The sequence below is a fragment of the Lissotriton helveticus genome, chromosome 3_1 (genome assembly GCF_964261635.1).
Source record: "Lissotriton helveticus chromosome 3_1, aLisHel1.1, whole genome shotgun sequence".
In the NCBI taxonomy this organism is placed as follows: domain Eukaryota; kingdom Metazoa; phylum Chordata; class Amphibia; order Caudata; family Salamandridae; genus Lissotriton; species Lissotriton helveticus.
In genome coordinates this window covers 336,404,241-336,428,805 of record NC_136061.1, presented here as the reverse complement: position 1 = coordinate 336,428,805, position 24,565 = coordinate 336,404,241, and the positions used below count along the sequence as shown (strand labels likewise).

General features: G+C 44.8%; 1 protein-coding gene across 1 annotated transcript in view; it reads right to left on the bottom strand.

Annotated features, from left to right (window-relative positions):
• LOC144824529 (uncharacterized) overlaps positions 1–24,565 on the bottom strand; it is a 635,171-nt gene that overhangs the window by 99,845 nt on the left and 510,761 nt on the right. The window contains exons 14-15 of the mRNA XM_078683590.1: positions 2,790–2,882; positions 1,754–1,782 (exon numbers count right to left, since the gene is read on the bottom strand). Coding sequence (XP_078539716.1) covers positions 1,754–1,782; positions 2,790–2,882 — 122 coding nt within the window. The remainder of the gene's footprint in view (positions 1–1,753; positions 1,783–2,789; positions 2,883–24,565) is intronic.

The window sequence follows — 24,565 nt, the reverse complement described above, 5'->3', positions numbered from 1 at the left end:
ATCGCGCACCCGCAATCCACTGCTGATCATGTCACATATTACATCATTCATGACATGGTCAGTGACATCACTGATTACATCACTGATGACATCTCAAATGACATCACTGATGACATCACTGATGACATCTCATTTGACATCATTCTTGTGCTAATACGATAAACCTCTTCAGACTCTAATATAACCTTAGATACACTCAGTGTATACAGACACTCACACACTGCCACTCATCCATGGAGTTACTCACACACCCAGTCAGTCATGCAAAGAAACAATCTCACCTCCATTTCTTCAACTATACAGTTAAACACACCTTACTTATTGAAACATATACTAACACATATTTACTCTCTTATACAATCCCTGATACAAGTTCACAATGATCGATACAACCACTCACTCATTCAGTGGCTCTCATGCACAGTTATTTATATATGCCAACTCTCACATGTACTGTGTTTAACATATGTACTTACTATGACATGTAGCATTGAGATATCCATTCACTCATCAATACACTCATGCACACAGTCAACTGCCCATGTAGCTGTTTCCACATGCAGTCTTGAACTCATACACCTAGTGAATAAACTGCTCACACATCTATGCATAGAGTCACACACCTTCCAGCCACCCCCACACAAACTCAATCTCCCATAGAAATACTTGGGCAACCAATTAATAACACATATAGCCTCTCGTATAGCTAATGATCAACACATGCAGCAGTTTACATCACAACAGACATAATGATGCACAAATTAAGACAGTTTAGTCACTAACCCATGCATTCAGTGAGACACATTTAATCACTCACTCATACAGTCAGTCACGCACCTACTAAATCCTTCATCCAGACACTTATACATCCACTCATTCTTCAATATGTAAGACATATTTTAACTTTACAGAAACATACAGTCACTGGATGTTGTCATCAGTGATGTCATCAGTGATGTCATTTGAGATGTCATCAGTGATGTCATCAGTGATGTCACTGACCATGTCATGAATGATGTAATATGTGACATGATCAGCAGTGGATTGCGGGTGCGCGATATATAGTTAGTGCAACTAACTATATATGGAATTTCAATGGTTTTGTGTGAGTAAAATAAGGTTTTTTAAATGCTAATTCCTAACTATATATGGTCTATAACCTATGGTTTTTTCAGTGAATATATATATATATGTATGTATGTATGTATGTGTATATATATATATATATATATATGTATGTATGTATGTATGTATGTATGTGTATATATATATATATATATATGTATGTATGTATGTATGTATGTGTATATATATATATATATATATATATATATATATATATATATATATATATACACAGACACACACACATATACATAGCTTTTGTGGATGGTCCCACCAGTGTAGCCCCCCTTAAAATTCACTTCTAGAGATGCCACAGTGCATCACCGAGCTGCAGGAATTGTAGTGTGCAATATAATTGAGTTGTGTGGCTTGTTGCCCAAACTGAATAGTGTAAAACACATTGCTTTAGGAAACTTTTTAAAACCTTAGATAATCGCATGCATTTAAATACAGCTTTGAATGCCTTTCGCTGTTTCAGAAATATAAATACGTACATTCATTTAACTACAGAATAAACTACAACCGAGTCATTTGATTGGCCGCCACGAGCTGCCTGGTTTCACCTCCTGTTTCTACAATAAAAAATGTTATGTTTTCCCAAGCTGGCATTTAATAATACATGACTTACCTTGCAAGTGAATACCTGTCAGGGGACCTCTGGAAAAGAAACAGAAGGTCACATATTTAGCATTTTCTGACACATTCCACAGAGGTGGGTTTTGTGATGCAGGCTGACTTTAAAGTATTCTCTCTGAATGCATTCCTTATGTATGACCACGCTGAGGTTATGCATTACCAGCCCATACATGAAGCAGGCATTTTCTCTCTCAAGTGGGCTCGCTGACTGATTATCCCTTGAAGATAGACTTCTACAAATTCTTGTACAAAAGGCTTAAATGCGTGTGTTTACATAGGGAGAGATGGCATCAAATTGAAGAGGGCTCTTCATAGGAGGAGGCACTATTTAAAAAATGTGAAAATACGCCCTGTAGGTACAGAAAAAAACACAACACCTCAGAATATGGTGCTATCGACTGGTATTAACCTTTTAGCTGCCTTGTTATTAAGAAAGAGGTATTTTTTAAAATAAATAAATTAATATGTTTCAGCAAGAGTGCAGAGCCTTTAAAAAGTGCGGGCCTGAGTAGTAATGAGTCATCTGTCCTCCTCCCCCCCCCTTCTGATGGCCTGGTGTTTTTGTCAGTCCCACATTCAGGGATTCCCCTTTTATTGGGGTGTGCTTGTGCACCACAGGGAAGGTGTTTCTAAAGAATACTTTGGTGTCTCAGGCACTGGGGAATCTTCAAGAGTGTTGGGGTGAAGGAATCCCTGAGGTCCCACACGGCAATGGGAAGTTTGCAGCTGCCACTACACTCTTTCTTTATGCCTTCTGCCACTTGCATTATCGGTTTTAGATTCCTCAGTCAATAAAACCAGTTGAACTAAAGAACTGGTTTACATTGTGTGCTTCCTGGCATGAAGTGATCTGGTAAGCATGACTTCCCGCCTAATCCTCCATCCCAGTGGATTCTCAAAGATGCGATCTATCGTCACATATCACACCCTCTTTTGCTTTTCCATTATTCCCAAACCATGGCGTTCTATGAAGCCCTCATACCTGGAGACAATGGAGCATCCTTTGATAATGTAAGGAGGGCCCTTACCCTGCTCTGCTCCCGCAGCCTTCTGATCTCAGCCTGCAGCTCAGCAATCTGCCCCTCTGCCGCCTTCTGCAGCTCATAGCGGGACTGCTTCTCCTGCAGGAAGGACATATTGTGTGAAGAGAAGAGGACAGCATGACAGCTAACAACATTCCATACAGCATTGTTTGGGTGGAGTACAGGACACCTTGTGGCCAGCCACGGCCCGTGTAGGGCGAGCCACCGGGCGGTGATGTGGGGCGGGGGAGGGGCAGGGTGGAGGGTTGTAATATGTGGGAAACGGACGATTTCAGGTAACGGAAAAAAAAACAATTTCGTTGCTCGTGCTGCATCAGCAAATGCGATCGCGCACAACAAAATTAGTTTTTTTTTCGTTACAAACTTGGGGGCAGATTTATGTTAACTGGCGCATCCCCAGGGATGCGCCAGTTAATGTGCGCCACAGTGCGCCACAGCTCCGCCACCCATGGTGCACCACATTTACAATGCGGCGCACCATGGGGCAAAAACGGCACAGATGCGTGACGCATCTGTGCCGTAAAGGCGGCGCATTGCTGGAGTTGCGTCGCAAGCGCGACGCAGCTCCAGCAAGGCTCGGGGGTGCCCTATCTGACCAATGCTGCATCAAGACCTACGCCTGCTTCAAGCAGGCGCAGGCTTTTGACGCAGCATTGGCCTTAAAGTGACTGAGCGAAATCTTATAGATTTCACTCAGCCACTTTTGCGAGGCGCACCTGCCCCGGAACGCCCACCCTGCGCCGGAATGCCCACAAGCGGCGCAGGGCTTTACAACGTGACGCATCTGCCTAGATGCGTCACGTTGTAAATCGTTCGTAGGGATGCCCCACGTTTACGCCGCCTTGCGTGACGCAACAGCGGCGTAAACGTGGCTCAAGGGCCTCATAAATCTGCCCCTTGAAATCGTCCGTTTCCCGCATTTTACACCCCCCCATCCTGCCCCTCCCCCACCCCACTTCACCGCCCAGTGGCACACCCTACACGGGCCGTGGATGCTTGTGGCCAGCAAACATCACACTGGCCTCAGCAACTTGCTTTATCTGAGCAATAATGTCATCCCTCAAACCATATATCAAAATGTTCACTTGTGCCCTGGATTGTGCAGTTATTACTGTTGCGAAATGTGGGACTTTCACGGTCCCTGCTATTTTAAATAGCTCAACCGAGATCAATTATCTAGTGTTTTCAGCATTGAGGGGCATACGTACAATAGAATGACGGAGCGTGGCGTGAATCAAAATTGGCTAACGCCATGCACCACCATTCTGAAAACGCAGCAATATGGTGTATTTATAGAGATATGACACGCCCCCACGTTTCCCCAGCGTTGTAGCTAAATTAAGCTGCTAGCGCCAATGCAGGCACACTTGAACCATGGTGCAAGGGTGCATGCGTTGGGGGCAATCATCGTTTATGTGCAGGAAGACGTCCCTTTCTGCACATAAACAATCTCAAATAGTGATTTGTAACTCCCATGTGGGCTGCATTGTGCAGCACACATAGAAGTTGCATATCGTAATTTTTATAATGATTGTTTATGTGCAGGAAGGGACACCTTCCGGCACATACTCAATTATTCATGGCGTTTTGCTCTTTCTATATGTGTGCTACACAATAAAGCACACTTAGAAACAGCCAAAATGAGGAGAAATAAAGCATTTCTCCTCGTTTCACCATGTTAAGACCAGGTTTTCCCTGGTCTTACTTTTGGCCTTGCCACATATTTACACCACCCTTGTAAATCTGGGGCAGCGTCAAAATCAATGGGTGTTGCAGCGGAACGCCCACTGCAACACTTAGCTTCTCTTTCCATTCAAAACTTTGTTGCAAACCAAAGCACAGAACTTTCCAGGGAGGCGGTCTGGAGGTTACAGAAATATTGCTGTGGGTGGGACGAATTGCTCATAGCATTGTTCAAGGCCGAGAAGGACGATTAAAGACCAGGGCAGGATTGGGAACCCAAAGCCGCCCTGGCAAATTTTGTTAGACCAGGCACCGCTCAAGGTGCATAGCGAGTCTGCCCTCTACAAATGGGCTTGGGGGGTTTTCCCCAAAGAAAATTTTGGGGAAAAGTGTTGCATTCTACAACGCATTTTTCATTATATATTCAATTGTATTCATTTATAAAGCATAATAAATGATGACACAGTGCACCAGGATACAGCAATCTTTATTGAGGCTCTTCAATGAATTCTTCACTATCACCCTCCGCCATTGCCCCTCATCTCTCCGTAGTCCCTCCCTCACATGATTTGCTTTGAAGCACCTCTTATACCAGTGAAGGGTTTTGGAGCATTATACATCACACACACATACTGTGACAATGAATTACACGTGTGTAAACAAGTGTATAGAAAATGTTACATAAGACAAAGGGCACTACAAAATGTTGGATTCACATGCCATGTATGCATTTTCTAAGAGTCCTTGGTCTGGGGAAGCACACATTTAGGATTAAGAACGTAGCACAGTGGTTAGGGTTGACTATACTAATAAGAATTTATTTCTACCTGAACAACTCAGAGAATATACCTCACTGCGGTGAAGAATGCAAAAAGTGAGTACTATTCGTCCAGAATTATGAAGGCCGATAACAATAGCAAAGAGATCTTTGCCGTTGTCCAAAGCTTCATGTCCCTCCGAGGTGAGCAAAAAGCCATCCCCGTCTCGGCAGGCTGGTGTGAGGAGCTTTCGTCTTTCTTCATCAATAACTTTAAACTTATTGAAGAGGGTCTTGCCCTGTTTGCTGTCCCCCCACACCCTCCTCCTGACTGTATGATCTGCCCCCCCCCCTCTCCCTAGCAGGCACCTCTCCCAGTTTGACATGGCAGAACTGCCAGATATTCTTACCATCCTCAAATCTCTAAAATCTGGATCTCCCTCAGATCCCTGCCCTGCAAGGCTTCTGGCCGGAGTGGCGGATACTATTGGCACCGAAGTCACAGTCTTGGTAAATAGGTCGCTGTAATCAGCCACGGTGCCAAGACAATGGAAGCAGGCCAAGCTCTTGCCACTACTAAAGAAACCTTCGGCCGACCCACTCAGTACAGCTAACTATCGGCCCATCTCCCTGCTACCAGCACTGGCCAAAGTATGTGAGAAGGTCGCCTTTCGCCAATTGAATGCTTTTGTAGAAGACTCGGGGGCTCTCCACCCAGCGCAGTCAGGCTTCAGATCATCTTTTAGTACGGAGACGGCTCTGGTTGAGGTGACGGAGTCAATCAGGGAATGTTTGGATAAGGGCGGCAGAGCGGCCTTGATTTTATTGGACCTCTCTGCCGCCTTTGACACGGTACCTCACCAACTTCTCCTGGCGCGCCTATCATCTATTGGCCTCTCCGGGGCAGTGCGGTCATGGCTGGAATCCTTTCTGAGTTCACCGCTCCCAGCAAGTCTGGATGCCACCCTACTCGTCCTCGGCCAGAGAAGTGCAGACTGGGGTCCCTCAGGGCTCGACGCTGATCCCGCTTTTCTTTAACATCTACATGACCCCTCTGATCTTCCTGGCCGAAGAACTGGGCGCCAAGATTATGGCCTATGCCGACGACACCCAGCTTCTGTTTACCTGGGACAACTCGAACGTAGACGTAGATGCGGCGCAAAAATGTCTGGCTGCCGTTTTCACTTGGCTTGCCCAGGCCAAATTAAAATGTAACAAGGGGAAATCGGAAATCATTCTTTATGGGCAATTTCCCGCTCAGTTTACTGAAGCATTGTGGCCCTCCGATTTTCCCCGTCCTTTTTCCGAGGGTGGCCTAGCCAAGAATCTAGGCATTTGGTTTGGAGAGGATCTGAGGTTTACAGAGCACATAAAAAGACTCACAGGCGTCTGCTTTGGGACCCTTAAGTCCTTAGGCAGATTTTTTCCTCTGCTTCCCCAACAGGCCAAGGAGATGGTTGCCCGAGCGCTCATCTTGTCTCGCCTGGAATATGCCAACGCACTTTATCTTGGCACCCCAGCATTCCTGGTCAATAAGCTACAACTTATCCAGAATGCTGCGGCGAGACTCCTCCTGGGCATCTCTAAGCGAACTAGCATAAGATCGCAAATGTCCTCACTCCACTGGCTGCCAGTGGCACAGAGGGTACAATTTAAGGCCCTTGTTTTTACACACAGAGCCTTACATAACTCTGTCCCCTCTTACATTAAGAAGAGAGTGGCCTTCTACATCCCTCGACGATCTTTAAGGTTGGCTGCCCAGCGTCTGATGGTAATTCCTTACTTCTGCCGAGCTAGGTTGGGCGGCCAATCTTTCTCTGTGAAAGCAGCCATTCTTTGGAAGGCCCTACCTATAGTGCTGCGTCACACTCAGGATATAAGATGTTTTAAAAAACTCCTCAAAACTCACCTTTTCAGTCAGGCCTATTAATTCATTTTCTATTCGCCATATGTGTATTATTGCTACGCGCCAGGATACTCATGAGTAGTTGTTCGCGTTATAAATACCAATATAACATAATAACCCCTTTTTAGCAAAATTGGGATAATGAAAGACTGGAAAATAAAACATAACTTTGTAACCTAGATAACAATTGTAATTTATGAACTGCACAGTGACAAAAGCAGTAAACCACTGAGCTATGCACATAAAATATTTTTGGTGGTCTGCATAGTACATGCTCTTTGCAGTAGGCATAGTAACCCTCTGCGCTACCTTATATGAGTCAAAACTGCCACATGACAAAACTCTTATCTCTCTCCAGCAGGTACAATAATGACCAGAGTTATTTTGGCATTTTTATAATTTTTTATAGTTGCCTGAAAACTGTTGGATATACCAGGAACTCTTCAGTGCTTTTTAAAACAGCTGCACTGCTACGAAACTGGCTTTCAGTAACAAAAATGGGCTCCCATCCTTCCAGGCTCCTGGAGAAACAGGTATGTACAAGACCCTCTCCTGCAGCCTTACGACCTGCTCTCCACGACTATTGGAACACCCTCCCCCCCACTTTGGACACCTGCTCCCCCAATGCAACAGAAACCCTCAACTATGTTTACATGCCTGGTGTGTTCCCACGGGTGGATGGGAGGTTTCACATTATGCTTATAACTCTGGTTTCTGAGAATGTTACCCCCTACCTGTGTAAGCCCTTGGGGAAAGTTAAGGTGTGGTTATGAGTTGTTATGGCATGTTATCTGTCACTTTCATGAATTTGGCTGACATAGTGTCTATTGAGATTAACAAACTGCTGTAACAGCCACAAATTATATGAAACAATAAAAGAAAAAGCAAGACAGTATACCTACCATACCAAGCAGGTGACCTAAATATTTACACCATGAAGAACCTGCTTAGGCACCTGTGGATGCCTGCAAGCGACTGATGTAAGCCTGTGCAGGGGATGAATGAAATGCAAATTCTAACTTAAGTCTGTAATTCTTATGAAATGACAATGAAACTTACGTTAAAAAATAAGAACTTTTGTTATACCAACTGTACTGTGAAATTTGTGGATTTGCTTGACACCCTTACATAAATCGAGTCACAGTTTCGATAACAAATAAAAGTCCAGATCTTTCAAGGCATTTCTTGCTCCAGTGTGCTGTGTGTGCTTCATTGAAAGCCCCCATGCCTGTCCCTCTTTCAATGATGTTCAACTGTGTTGGCTTGTTAGCTGCCCCTCCATGGCACTCCAACTGCCTCACCATTGATGGAGCAAGGACTCGTAGAAAAGAGACTTGCTTGGACGCAATCCTCTCGTGTAACTTTTAACCACGTATTAACTTTGTATTGTGTAAAATTAATATGCACAACAGACTACACTATAAAAAATTAAGCTTGCCTATGTGTTTTAGTAACGAGTAACTCGAGTGAGATTCTAAAATGGCTGCTATCTGAAAATATTTAGTATTCATGCATCTATTGCATCTATGTAGTATGACATATTTTCGCTTGGAGGGAATCTTTTGCGCTTGCGCAGTGGCTGACAAAATAGCTGCTTTTGAACTCACATGCTTGGCATCTGCTTTGCTGAAAACGAAAACAAGCTATTTTACTAATGCTAACGCGGGGATAGCATTAATAAGTACATGGGGTTAGAATAGAGCTAGGTGGTATACAGTGAAACCATTTATTTTTGATTTTAACATTTGCCTTTTTGACTTTTTCAATAGTGCTTATTATGGTCCTTTTTACGTGAACCATAGTCGGTTCCCTCCTGATTGGTGCCCACTATCCAGTGTGTGACCTCCTATTGATGCTAGGGCCGGTTAGATGTGCCAGATATGATCACTGCCTGACCTTAATATGGCAGCCTAGATGCCAGCACTGAACTCCCGCCAATGAGGCCTCCCTCCCCCGACGATATAACTGAGACACATCTATGGCCCCCTGACGCCTGCTCTGTACCCTACGGCTCTGAGGCGCATTCCAGCGCAAACAACCGTAGCAGCCACAGGCGCCCCACGCTTCACTGATGCTGCCTGACCTCAAAATGGCGTCTGTGAAATACCACAACTGTCATTGACGGCGAGGGGAGGCAGAATCTGATGGCAGAGTGCAGCGGTAGACAGGGGGAGATGGCCAGCTGATTCTATCACACCACTCGGTAATCCTCAGGTGGCCTTTTCCTCCACTGCTACTACTACTGGTCGGACATAGCTCAGACAGTCACTGCCTGACCTCAGCACGGCAGACTGAACGCTCGTACTGCAGTACAGCCGAGGAGCCTACCTTCCTCCCCCTATACACCAGACGCCTTGGAGAGGAAGCCCGGCGTCAGCACCTGAACCAACCGCAACATAAAACTGGGGACCCCTCATGGCAAAGAGCACCCTGCCGCCTGCACCGACAATGACTTCCCGAGTGGCCCTGCAAAGGAACTAGGGGCACACACACAGCGCGGCGGCCCAGCCATATGCTTCCCAGACGCAGGCAATACCCAGCACGCCAAAAGCCACTCCAGCCAGTGCAATGGGGAAGCCCAGAGTCACGCAAAACATGACTGTTCCTGAGACAGCACCTCAGAACCAGCCGACTGCCTGCACATTGACTAAGACAACTATGATGCAATCGAACCAATCCATATTGGATAAACTCGACCAAGTACTTGCCGCTATTGAACTCTCTAGGATGTCCATGAAGGAACACCTCAGCACCCTAATGACGTACATAAGTCTCCTCAGAGATGACCATCGCAAATTGACTGACAGAGTGAAAGACGGAGAGAAAACCATGACGGAGATGCAGCCAATTGTTAACGTCCATTAAAAAGCCTTCCAAGCGATCCTGGGCCATCTAACCACCATGGAAGAGTGCATGGATGATCTCAAAGGACCCTCGAGATGCTGCAACATACGTGTGCTGGGACTTCCGGAGGGAATAGAGGGTTCAAACCCGGTGGAGCACATGGAAACATGGGTGAAATTCATCACTCCAACAACGGACTGTGCGGGTTATTTCTCTATTGTTTACTGCTACCAGGCATCAAATCGCTGCGCACTTACCCGTTACAAGTGTCAGTAGCCAGAAAAATATACTACACACCAGGCATGCTCCCCCTCTGGACAGAACATTCGCTCACTGAGATGGAGTCCTTGTTCGAGGACGGACAGCTGAAATCATTTCGTCAAATTATGGATGTATGTAGTCTCCCCAATGGCCAATTTTTACTTCACAGACAGCTCATTGAAAGCTTCCGGCCATATCACAATCTGTCGACAGGAGAGCCATCGACCAACCCGCTCCTTCACATGATCCTGCACATGGAGGTGGGACAACACCTAATCACCTGGCTTTATAAAGCCATACGGGAACTCATGCACCAACCCCTAAACGCCCTGCGGGCCACTTGGGAGGAAGAGTTGATAGGTCAACTGCATGACAAAGAATGGGAAATAGCCCTTGAATACCCTAAAAAAGTATCCAGAAATACACAATTTAAAAATATCCAATTCTATATCCTACATAGAGCATACCAAACACCCGCGCGTCTCGAACGTTTTTTCCCGGACACCCAATTCCTATGCCCCAGATGTCGGTCACCGGGTGCCAACTTCCGCCACATGTTCTGGAGCTGCCCTACACTACAATCATTCTGGCAAACAATCCCCAAGACACTCAGAGACCTTACAGGGCTACCATACATGAACACTTGGGAGGCTTGCGCAATAGGAGTCTTCTGGAGACGGAAGCAACACAAGTTGCCCACCCGCTTCATATCACTAGCTTAGCTCCTAGCAAAAAGAGGCATAGCAATGTACTGGCGGTTCCCCACAGGCCCCCCGATAGTGGCATGGGTGGCTGCAGTACACAATTGGGCAGCAGCGGAGGGGGAAGCACTAAGGGAGAAGGAGGTAAAATGGATGCGCAAACATCCCATATCCATGGAATGGACTCTATTGTTGCATCAATTCAAACAGCGTCCCACACATGATGAGTCAGACAACTCTATGCAAGCCTCGGTTATCTCACAACCACAAGCCCAGACTGAAAACAAATGCATCGCCACTCACACAGCAATAGACACGTAACGAAGCTAGATACAGCAATCACGTACCACACAAAGCAACTAGATGCATGATGATGACTGGACCGATCCCCCGAAACAGAACCCTTTCGCACCTGCCAACGGAAACACAATAGCCGGCGCCCCGTTTGTCCCATATGCCTAAAGATCCTCAGACCACCACCCCAGTTCCACCTCCCAAGTTCAATATTGACATTAGCTACCAAAATGATTGTATTGAATACAAGATAAACATCAATCCAGAGACAAGATTGAAATACCCAATGTTGTTTATCACATGAAATGAAGCCAATTTCACATGTTGTTTTTATCACAGAAATGTTAATAAAAATATTTCAACAAAAAAAAGAAAAAAACTGAGAAGAGTGAAATGTAAGCATACTGTGATGATCACCTCCCTCCCCTTGCCTGTCCAATCAGAGTTAGGAGTTTCATGATATTGAAACATTATTGGGAGGTACATGCATATTGTAGGGTATAATTGAGTGAGTTCTTAGCTAGTTAGTGAGTGCTTGAGATTGGGAGGCTGCCCGACGTGACGTTGATGCTGAATGCTGCAGAGGTCGGGATGCTGTCGTAGTGACGAGAGAAGCTGAAGAAGAATCGAATGCAGACCACTTTAAATTAAATCAAGTTAATTAGAAGATCGCGGAAGAAATCTTGAGGAGGAAGAGAGTGTCAGAGAGGGGTGCTACGCAAGCGTTGGTGATAGAGGTCATCTATCCTGTCCCGATTCCTGCCCTGAAGCCTTTGGTCCCCAGATCTTCCCTTGGGGACCCTTGTCAGCCCCTTGGCCAAGGGGTTGGTTTTCACACCATACTCGGTAACTATAATTAAATGTCTGTTTATGTGCCTATGTCCTTTTCTCTCTATAGTCTCCTTTCCATGCATAGTCATTGCGTAGTTCAAATAAATACGTTTGATAATTGATCTACTTAATCTTCCTTATGAATAATGGTGACAGTAGTGTACTTGTAAGTGGTTTACATGAAATTAAGATTTAAAATATTTCCTGAGTCTGTGGTTATTACATCAAATATAAGTAGATTGTATTAATGATATTTCACCATCAACTAGTTCAACTAATTTGGTCCATTGACCAGAGGAAATAACTTTTTGATTAGTGAAAGCTTAGTTGAGAATAAGGCAAGACTAATCTAGAACAATAAAAAGTACAAACAATTTAACCCAGCGGTTTAATACCAGGTAGTGTGTATGTGTGTTTATGGGCCCAGGTGAGTATATGCTATTGGATTACCTGTTGCTGGTAAGCCACTGGATCACCATCACATTTAATTTACAATCCTAAAACAATACACTTTTTCTATAGTCCTCTGTGACAGAAATGCGTGAAGCAGCGAGCATCAAAACAGTTTTTTTTCGTTTATTGTCTGTCTGAAATTATTCAACCAATAGACCTCTTTTCCCAGCCTGAGGGCATTAAATTGCTCCACATTCTAGTACCTTTCCAGGAAAAATACAAGGATCTGACACTGTACCAAAGCCATATTTCTGCATGGGGAGCCTGGGCTTTTCACCTTTATTAGAACCACTTTTTGCTGGTATTAGGTTTCTGTGCACTATGACACTGCCAATTGGTGCCACGGAACTTGTGCTCTGCCATTAACATTACACCGTAAAATGCGTGTCAAGCAATTTGTATTTAACTCTCAAAAAAAGGCCATTGTAAACTGGTGCAGAAAAAGTGGTGTGGGTGTTAAATGTTTTATGTGGGCTGCATTGTGTATTTATTCCACTAACAGATATGTTGGAAATGCATATCTTCATGGAGCACGGTGGTTGTATGGCAGGGCTGTAGATTGAAAGTACTGCAGTGACACATGGCAGGAAGGATAGCAGCGTAGGGTTATTCTTTACGGCAACTGGTAGAAGGTTCCATGCCTTGACAGTCCCTAACAGAAAGCTTCTTCCGCCCCAGCATGCTTTCTTGAACCTGGGTTCATGTATGAGTTTACTATGTGCAGATCTTAAACTTCTTGTTGGGACATACCAATTCAAATGAGTCCTCAGGATTAGAGGCCCAGCACCGTCTAGTGCTTTGAAGGCTAAGCATTGGGATTTAAACGTAATCCTTTTGTCCACTGGGAGCAAGTGAAGGGCTCTTAGGCCGTGGGAACAGGCTGGGACCTAGGAATATCCAATAGTAATATGGTTGCTGCATTTTGAGGACGCTGCAACTTTTGTAGGTGCTGTTCTTAGATATCCATGTATAGTGCATTACCATAGTCCAACCCGGACAAGGCTAATGCTGTAACAAGTGTCTTTAGGGAGCCTGGCGGGATGAAAGGGTGAGCTTTCCTGATCAATTTTAGGATGAACCAAATGGATGATTGAGGGTATTGATCTGATTTCCGAATGTCTGCTTGTCGTCAAAAATGAACACTAAGTTTTTGACCGTATGTACTGGAGCTTGGATGTTGCCCAGACAGGAGGGCCACCATCTATGTGACCAAAATGATGCAAATGGCAGTAGCAATGCTGCACAGATATTGGAATCCTGTTTCCCTCTGTTTATTTATATTAGATGTAGCTGTCATATTCTCTTTCCTGATCAGAAGTGTCTTTACTGCTAGAGACAGAGCAAAGTGCAGGACAACGAGACAAATCACCTCAAACTCCCTCCATTGGAGGAGTGCTTTGTGTCCTAAAAGGACCATCTACCTTGAAGAGTTTAATCCTCCATACATGCACCCCAGCCATGTCCTCTGGCAGGTCACCACAGTCGAGGCTGAGAGAGTTAGAAGAACTTCCTTCCTCAGATTGGGATGGCTCCAGCCACCTTTCCTTACAGCTTGCTGCATCATCACTCTCTGGTCAAAGTCTTGAGACACTCAGTTCAATAAAGCCAAGATGTATTTTCCTAGTTTCCCTACATGAAGTTCTGATAAAGCAAATACCATAACTGTAGCTGTGGAGAAATGTCAAGACTTGATTCTTGTCTAGAAGTGACTGGAATCTAGATGGAGAATGGATTAACCAATCATCTAGATACAAATGTAACATAGTTCTCACCCAGGAGCTCACATTCTTCAAATCCAACACTGAATAAAATCCTCCTGAAGCTTTTTTGAGCAGAATAATGTAGGCTTCCTACGCTTGAAAATGTTTCTGATGGTGAGACCTCAAGGAATGTATATAATGCCCCCTGGAGGCCCGGTTTGAACAGTTGAGGAGGAGCTAGCATGATTTCTATCTTTGAAAGCCTTGGTGACCATATGATTCAATTGGCCAACAAATACCTTGTTACCCAGAAAGGCAATCTTCAACAAAGCAATTTTTTTTCTGCTTCTCTTCTCCAGTCCCTCATCCACAGGTAGTGCCTGGCCAACACAGCGGCACCACAAGCTAAAAAAGTAGCTCCTATATGTGATATTGGATAGGAAATATGCTTGTTGTTACATCTGAATTGGTAGACCCAACAGTCTTAGGGTAGTCTCCTGCCAACATTTTGCCTACCTCCTCCTCTTTTCTGACCTTGTTTGTGCTGGAATTAGGACAATGTGCACTTTACCACTGCTAACAAGTGCTAAAGTGATGTGCTCTCTCTCCTCAAAATTGTAATAGTGGCTCATCCCCAATTGGGATATTTAATCTACTTATACGTCCCTAGCATAGGGCCTTACATGTGCCCAGGGCATATACATTAAATAATACTAGTGGTCCTGCAGCACTTGTTGGGCCACTCACTTATGTAGGCCTCTAACCGTGGCTGAGGCCTCCCATTGCATAGCCTGTGAGTGCAGTTTACACTGCTCTGTCGACCTGACAAGATAAACCTCTTGCCAGGCCTAAACCATCCCTTTTTTATACATATAAGTCACTCCTAAGGTAGGCCCTAGATAACTCAGAGGGCAAGGTGCAATGTAATTTAAAAGGTAGGACATGTACTTTAAGGTTTTACATGTCCTGGTAGTGAAAAGATCGCGAATTAGTTGTTCACTACTGCAAGGCCTATCTCTCCCATAGGATAACATTGGAATTACCTTATTACATTTTTTAAGTGTAATTCCCAATTGTGAAGAGATAGACTTTTCAAGTTTAAAACATAAGGGGGAAATCGGATTTTAAATTGCAACTCTGAAAATGCCATTTTTAGAAAGTTGACTCTTGGTGCCTGCTACCTGTCTCTGGTACACGTCTGGGGAGGTTGACAGCTTGGCTTTGTGTATTTCCCCCAGTCAGCCACACACAATGGGAGCTTAGGTGTGAATTGATGGGCCATTCTGGGAGGATGGGAGGGAGGAGCGGGACCCAACCTGACTTACACCTGAACAGGCTGGGTCCTGTCCCTACACAAAGGGAGACATACCCCCTGTAGTGAGCCTGGGGCCAGGAAGGGAGGACCTATGTGCACTTCAAATGCATCTCTTTGAAGTCTCCCCCACTTCAAAGGCACAACTGGGTATAAGTACTGAACCTCTGACACTGCCACTTCAGGATTCTTCTGGACCTGTGAACATTCTGCGAGGAAGAAGGACTGCTGTGCTGCTGAAGGACTACCACTCAGCTGGACTGCTGCTTTGCTGGACTCCTGCTGCCTGCTGTTCCCCTGCCTGGGTGAGAAGGAATGGACCTGAACTCAGAGTGGCTCCAAGGGCTAGCTGGCTTGCCCCCTGATCTGAAGTCTCAGGGGCATAAAAGACTTCCAACTTACCTGCTTCTGCACCTGAACTCTGCCATCTGTGAGTCACCCCAACCAAGTGATGGCAATCCAGTCCTGGACCCTTATAAGTGAGGCCTAAGATGCTATCTTCAATAAGATTCACACATCCTCTCTCGAACCGGCGCATAGGCGCCGTTGCATAGATCACCTCCGGAACCAGTCATGACGCTTTCCCTGGCTCAAGGTCCTCGTCCTCGTATCTCTGTTGACAACAGCCTCGATGAGGAAAACTCCACACCGCAGCCCCTGCGCTCATCAGAGCTAAAGCATCGCCGCTGTTGCGTGGAACAGGACCAGCGCATTGCCACCATTGAAAGGATCGACACCGATGCATCGCTTCGACATCGACGCATCACTTTGGCAGCACCCTGCAGCTTTGATGTTGGTGCAGCCAGGAAACAAAGGTACTTTTGTTCAGTGGGGGGAGAGATTTAAATAAACGCCGCCACCGCCGAGAGTCACTTACCTGCTGAGAGGGCTCCTGTTGTTTCAGCCGCCACCGCCAAGAGTCACGAAGGCACTTTGACTCCGCGCCGCCGCTCCGGGGGACTACAGCACCCGGCAGGCCTCGCGGCGGCACGTGCAGGGTGACGCAGGACGCGCCAGAGAGCGCCAACGGGGCCATAAAGGAGGGAGAAGCCCGGCAGAGCGGGGGAGAGATTTAAATAAACGCCGCCACCGCCGAGAGTCACTTACCTGCTGAGAGGGCTCCTGTTGTTTCAGCCGCCACCGCCAAGAGTCACGAAGGCACTTTGACTCCGCGCCGCCGCTCCGGGGGACTACAGCACCCGGCAGGCCTCGCGGCGGCGCGTGCAGGGTGACGCAGGACGCGCCAGAGAGCGCCAACGGGGCCATAAAGGAGGGAGAAGCCCCGCGTCGCGGGACGCGAGCGGGACGCCCGGACGAAGCCCGGACAAAGGGCGGGCCCTCTACGGCCCTCATCGGCACGAGGAGGCTGGGCTGGGCCATAAACGCTGCAGAAAATTGAAAAAGACGCCTCTCCAAGTAAGACTTGCTCTCTAGTTGCTTCTTTGCTTAGTTAACATACCGGTTTTGTGTGGAAAACGCTAAAGATGCCTAAGAAACAAGCGGAAGCTCAGTCAAACACTATTAATAATTATTTGGTGCAGACCATTAAAAAGATTAACACGCAAAGAAGAGAATCCCTGGGACTGAGCCAGTCCCCTGACATGCGATGTTTATCACCTTCTGCATCTATCTTGATTGATGATACTATCCTGCAAGAAACTCATTGTGTGGATATTAGTAGCGGTTCTATTCCCCAAGGCTCTATTGACACATCTGATAATGTTTCTCCAGTACTTGAAGGATTAAACAAAGAGGCTGAGGGAAACATAGACACAGATACCGAACTTGAACTAGAAAAACAGATCTATGCCTCAGCGGATGAACAGTCCCCCACAAGACAAAATGCCAGGCCAAAACGACAATGTACTAAAAAAAAACAAAGCGGGTGGGGCTACGTCCAGGGGCAAAACGGAAGAGGGTTACTACTCCAAAAGCTAAGTCAGTGGTTTGTGATGAGGACTCACCCAAATTATCTCTTGAGGATGCCTTCTTTGAAAAAATTAGTGAATTCCTTGAGACAAAAATTAACACCATCATCAAACCTCTAATATCAAAAATTGATAAATTGCAAGCAGAGGTAAAAAAGTTGGGTGGACTTCATACCTTGGTCGCTGATGGGGTAGAAAATATAACTAAAATTGTCACACATTTAAATAATAATATAGGGGGAAAATCTACTGGAGATGTTGTAACTGAACAAGCAGGTAATCAATTGCCAGAGGAGATTCCATCTTCTTATCCACCAACATTGCTTGATAACAGTGAGGGTTCTCTGTTAGTCAACATTCCCACAGATATAATCCCTCCGGCAAACAACCCCTCAGCACAAACGCACACACCAGACCCCCTACAATTCTTAGTAGAAGCTACACCTGTGGTCTTGGTCTTAGCAAATGTCCCTCCATTGGAAGAGGGAATAGTGGAAAGCCCTACTTCCCTTAGTAGCAAGGCGCTACATTGGATGACTAGTAATATGCGGTTTGCACCAGGGGGGAAGCATCACCTGGCTAGGGTTATTAAGTCAGTAACTAGGGTCCCCTGGTTGGGAAACCGCCCGAAAAAATTCAAAGGGGATTGCGTGGCAGTGAGTTTCTCAGCAAATGAAGTCCTCCCCAATATTCTTGCTAATATATTCCCTCCCCAACGCAGACGGGGCAACGTTGTTCCCTTGACTCTAAAGTTTTTTTATGGTGAGCAGCAGAAAGTCACCTACCCAAGGACCCCAGCCCCAGGGTGGGATAGTAATTGGGATTCGACTTTTAGATGGGATCAGGAATCAGGGCAAAACATAGCAGCTTATCACCACCATCCAGCACAATTTAACCCGATTGCACATCCCCTTCAACTGTCCAACCGCTATGCTCCACTGTCTTTTCTGGATCAGAATGATTGACTCCCCCCAAGACAGGAAAATGGAGGCGATGACCTTCAGCCTGTACTTAGTCCATCAGTGCGGAGTTTTGCAGGCATTGGGGCATGCAAAATTATGAGCTGGAACATCGCTGGTCTCAGAGCCAAAATTAATGACAAGAATTGGCTTGATATAATTAGATCCTACGATGTTCTTGCCTTCCAAGAAACTTGGGAAACGTCAGACAGCTTGGCTCTGGACGGCTTTTCCCATTTTTTTGTTCCTGCAGATCCTAGCAATGCAGGAAGGGCAAAGGGAGGCTTGGCCATATATATTTCATTAGACCTTCAAGGAAAGCCAAGATACATTAAATCTAGCTCAATAAATTGCTTAGCGGTTGAACTATCCATATCGAATTCCTCTCCCATATTATTAGTTAACTTTTATAATTCCCCTGTCAGTCAAATTCTTAATGAGCATTTGGCATCTTTAGAGGAATTCCTGTCTACCCACAGTTAGAACAGTACCCATGGATGCGAAGTGATCCTCATGGGAGATTTTAATATTCATCCATGCCATGCGGATTGCTATGTGGAACAAGAGGAATTTTCCTCCCCTTCCTCTCCACCACATTTTGAACATACACCACGTGGGCAGATGTTGGAATCGCTTCTAGCCACTTTTAACCTTTATGAATCATCTAGTCGCCCTATAGGCCCGAGGTTATCGACATATGTGGGCAATAATACAGGCACAATTATAGATTATATTTTTTTATCTTCTAGCCTTCTACCTGAAGTTAACATCTATAAGGTAGAAACGACACTTTTTAGTGATCACAATCCTGTGATTTTAGAGATTATATCTCAGGGAGTCTTGGGAAAAAGAAAGGCTGATATCTTATGTGCTACAAAATTAGTCTTAAAAGATCAGAATCGGAGACTGAAGTGGGACCAAGTGACCCCCATTACCTTTTTGCAGGAAACCCTGGCAAAAGTAGAGGGTGAGGTTGCAATCTGTCTGGACAATAAGAATTCTGGCTCCAACATGATCGAGGCCTTTGATGCCATTTGCCGACAGGTCAACTTAGATCTGACCGTCAAGACAAAGGCAAAAGCAGATGGGTTCAGGGGCCCCGGATGGTTTGATTCAAATTGCTCCAAGGCTCACGCTATTCTCTTAAAGGCTTTAAAAAATAAACCCAGAGACAAAGTACAGATAGCGTTACTTAGGAAGCAGTATAACCACGCCATCAGAGTGAGGAAACTCGAGATAAAAAACGAGGCCTGGAGCGAATTATTATTGCCCGAAACACAACGAGACAGTGCCAAATTTTGGGCTATCATAAATCACCCATATTTCGTAGGACAAAATAACCAGAGAGCAGATTGTGTTGTACCAGACGATAAATGGGTGACACATTTCAGCAACATTTACAGTTGCCCTGATATCCCCTCAGATTGCGAGACGCTACTTTCGCAAACTAAAACCATAATCCCAGCCTTTACTCCAGAGGAGGTTAAGAAAGCAATTCACGACACACTCTGCAAAAAGGCACCGGGACCTGATGGGGTCCCTCCAGATTTTTTCAAAAGCACTCCTGAATTTAGTACCAAGATTCTTACAAATATTTTTAATGCTACTAGGGACCATATTTTTCCTATCAGTTGGACAAAGTCCACAATAGTACCTATTTTTAAAAAAGGACAAAGGACAGACCCAGCCTGTTATTGGCCAATCTCCCTTATAGATTCAAGCTTCAAAATCCTGGGGAGAGTCCTTTTAGGTAGACTGACCCAGCTCATAGAAGGGAAGGACATTTTATCAAATGCACAGTATGGCTTTAGGGCCAAAAGAGGCACTATAGACCAATGCCTAAACCTGGAACTAATCCTAAATAAATATGTGATCGCCAAGGGGGACTCTCTGTACATGGCCTTTATGGACCTCTCTTCAGCTTTTGACCTGGTTAACAGGGCTAAGCTGTGGAGGATCCTTCTGGTCATGGGCATTGATCCTCCTTTGGTTGAATATCTAGCTGAAATACATAGGGACCTAAAGACCTCAGTTAGAGTGACTAGGGAAGGAAGATGCACTTGTTACTTTAACTCGGAGAGGGGGGTTAGGCAAGGATGTATCCTTGCCCCCCTACTTTTCACTCTTTATATAAATGACCTGGAGAAAGTTATGGCTGCATCTCATATTGATATTCCGCGTGCAGGTGAAACAAAGTTACCTGTTCTCCTGTACGCGGACGATGCAGTCTTACTAGCACGCTCTGGAGTGGCACTGAACAAACTCCTCTCATCCTTTGGGGATTTCATGACCTCGTTAGACATGAAAACTAATACAGAGAAATCCCATGTGATGATCGCAAGAGTCGCAGGCAGGAAAAGAAAGACTAAAACATTTTTCTGCACAGGGAAAGAGGTTAGGAGAGTCCCATCTTTCCCATACTTAGGGGTGACCTTTGATGAAAAGGGCACTTGGGGCCCCCAGCACTCTGTTAAAAGTAACGCTGTTGCTAGAGCGGCAGCGGGGTTAATTGGATTTGCTAAAAAATTAGGTGCCCGTCCCATGGAAAGCATTATCAAAGTCTACAAAGCAAAATGTGTGTCCATTGCCCAGTACGGCTCTGCCATTTGGGGGTATACTAGTCACGATAAAATTCAAAAAGCAGAAAATAAATTTTTGAAATCTCTGCTTTCAGTCCCCCAATCGACTCCCACTTACGTATTACACGCAGAGCTAGGTTTGGGCTATATAACGGACACCCTGAAATTAGCCCCAGTTATTGGATGGATGAAAACTTGGCTTAACCAGGAGCTCACATTAAATCACATTATTTTAAAAGATTGTTTAGCCCTGGATAGAGCCCTACATATCCCGTGGGTAAAATTTGTACAAACGCAGCTGACTCTTGCCGGACGTCCGGAGCTTTTTTCTTCTCCAGACTTGATTAGCCAGGATGATCTTAAAACAGTAAAAAATACCCTGACTAAGTCTTAGAAAACCCACGGTAAGGAAACATTGTATGTTGTCATCTGTTCCAGGAATGGAACCATACCTTGTCCTGGTAACAAAACCATACCATCGTTTCCTCCTAACGAGATTTCGTCTTGATTTGATCCATCTTTTATTGGGCAATTATAAAAATTGGAGTAGACCTGATGATGCTGAACCATGTGATTGTGACCACTTTTCTACTCAGGACACGACACATTTTATCATGTTTTGTGGACATTATATTGATATCAGAAAAAGATATTTGTTTCCAATCCTGCGTAACCAAGGTTTTATTCAGGTCAAACCAGCGTTGATGTTTTTGCAACTCCTTCCAAGTGTTAAAGTAGCTTTCCATGTCGCTAGTTTTTTAGTTGCAGGAGTACGGATAAATAAGAACCGCACTAGAGTTAGGCATCTTACTGAATATTGAATACTGACTTCCCTTTTTTCTTTTAAAATTTTGTTTTATGGAGGGTCTCTTTTTAAACTTTTTAAACTTTAAACTTTTTAATACCTCTTAAAATTTTTATATGTTCTATTTTGTATATTGTGATTTTAAAATGTTTTCGAATATTGACTATTTGTTGAATTATGTATTAACTTGTGCCTTGATGAATTGCTATGTAATTATGCTCATTCTTTTATGATTTTTAATAATCGAATAAAGATAATTGACTGACTGACTGACTGACAGTGGGCCCAACTGGGTCCCTGTATCCGGCCCACGCTCCATCACGGTTGGCCTGAACTTTTGACTTTGTCCCGGTCCTGTGCGACCCGATATGCCAAGTAAGCCCTTATTGCTTCTAAGCACTATTTTACAGTTTATTCTTAAAAAATTCATACCTCAAGTTCTACTTATCAGATTTCTGTCATTTTGGTGTAGTTTTATTTACACAATTAAGTTTTATTTTTCTTAACTGATGTGGAATCTTTTTCTGTGGTGTTTGCACTGTTTTACTTTACACATTGCGTCCTATGTTAAGCTGCCTGCCCAGGGCCAAGCTACCAGAGGGTAAGCCCAGGTTAAATTAGGGTTTGCCTGCTTCTTACCTTGACCATTAGCGACACGTATAAGGTGAAAGTGGTGGGGCAGCCTGGGGGGCAATAACAAAATAAAAAACAAAAATAAAAAAATAACATACCTGCTGCTCTTCTGCTTTCTGCTATGCACAGGTTGAGGCTCTCAGACTCCCCTATGGCCAATCCAGACGCTGCTCTCATGCTGGTACCCAGCATGAGAGAAGCGCTAGGATTGGCCTGAGTGGGCAGGTTTTCTACTCCAACTGGGACTGAGAGCCTGGCCTGCGGTTCTCCACCAGGCAAAGCATCTTGGCTTGGAGAGATGTCAGATAGCATGTCGGTGTGGTCGTCCTCAGACAGCCAGCCAAACCGACATGTGCACTGACAGCAGTGCCCACCACTCCTCCTCCATGCTTCCAGTACTCTGGGTAGTATGGCCCAGCCCTCAAGATTTGGCTCCCTGAAGAAAAATAAAATGAAAATGAAACTGTTTTATTTTAATTTTATATTTCAAGTTTGTCTCTGCTGGCAGAGGGATTGCGCCGCTCCGCCATATTGGAGGATCCGCTGCTGATCCTGACTATGATGGTGGTTGCTGCCTGAGTTGATACTAGTCTAGAAAAGGGTCTGGGAATTCCTAGGCGCTCTGCTGAAGTGGACATAATAGTTCTGTAAAGGAAAAAAATTCACTATATGGTGCAACTAGGTGAGGGGATAAGCCCTGTAACCCCTCAAATGAGTGTGGGAAAGAAACCCTCACAATACAAAATTTGAGCATAGACCTAGGCACACAAATTAGATGTAACAATTTGTTAGTGTACACATGTACAGTACATTATGCAAGCCAACACATACAGAAATGACCTCTTGATGAGTTTTGAATTTGTTCAGTCTTTCATTTTTCGAGAAAAAACAGCCGACACGTGTTTCGTCGCATGTGGAACAATCTTTCCGCGACTTCCTCAGGGCTGTATTCGAACATATTAGATCTATGGATTTTCGCTCAGCCGGTGATAATTCCGACCCGGCCGGGCCAGAGACAAACTGGTCAGCTTCAATATTAAACAAAGGAATCGGAGGATCCGTATCGAATTATGTAAAACGCTTGTATGCGCTCCAATTTCTGAAAAGAACCCAATGGTATCAATAGGGTGAACCAGAGAATGCGGTTAGTAGGTAATCTCAAAGTATATGTGCCCTGGTGTCTCGCCCACGCGCACTGTGTTCCTGGATACCTGACTAGGGCTCGTACCCAAATCAACCAACAATTAAATTTTTAACAAGAATTATCTAGCATAGATCTAGCCAGGTGTTCAAATCCTTAATTAAGAATTGAGCAGAGTAGTCCCTTTTCTCAGAGCGTGATTGTTATCCACATAAAACCTCTTTGTAGCGTTTCTCCATTACATTCTCTATTCTCTTGTCCACTGAGTCAGGAGAGAAACACTCTAGAATTAAAGATGCATAGCAACCAGGGTAGCCAGAATTTTATCAATTTCAAAGAAATGAGACAATACTTCTTCTGCATCTTCCGAAAAATCCAAATCGTGCCACTGAATTGAGACTCTCATCTGCCCATGAGGAGGAAGAAACATGTTTACAGGTCTATCACACTTCTGAAAAACACCTTGACAGTCCTTTGTTATTGCCAGCTCTGGAAAACCAAGGTACTCTCTTCTATGATTTAATAACTGGGCTAGCTCCGTATACTGATATATTTCCAATAGGCAGAGGATATGGTCTCTGCTTGACCAGATGACAATGACTGAAAGTTATTCAAAGCCTATTTTCTTCAAGAACTGTAGTGTTTTTTTTATTTTTCTGAATTTAAGGCTCGCTTACTGCTTCCTATATTATCACATGGATATGGTCAGGATCATGAAAAGAAGAGGAGCAGCTATAATCGCCCCAGCTCCTCTGTAGTGTTCACTTTGTTGGGTACCTGGCTGTCCCAGCACCGGTACTTAGAACCTCTGGTGTTGTCAGAATGTGGAAGGTTCTGTGTTGGTAGTTGCGCTGATATTCTGAACCTTCCTGACTTTTGCTGCGTAGCTCCTGACAAGAATAAAATCTCTTCAAAAGGAAACAAGTCTTCAGTACTTACTACAATATTGTTGGCGACGAAGGTCAGGAGATACA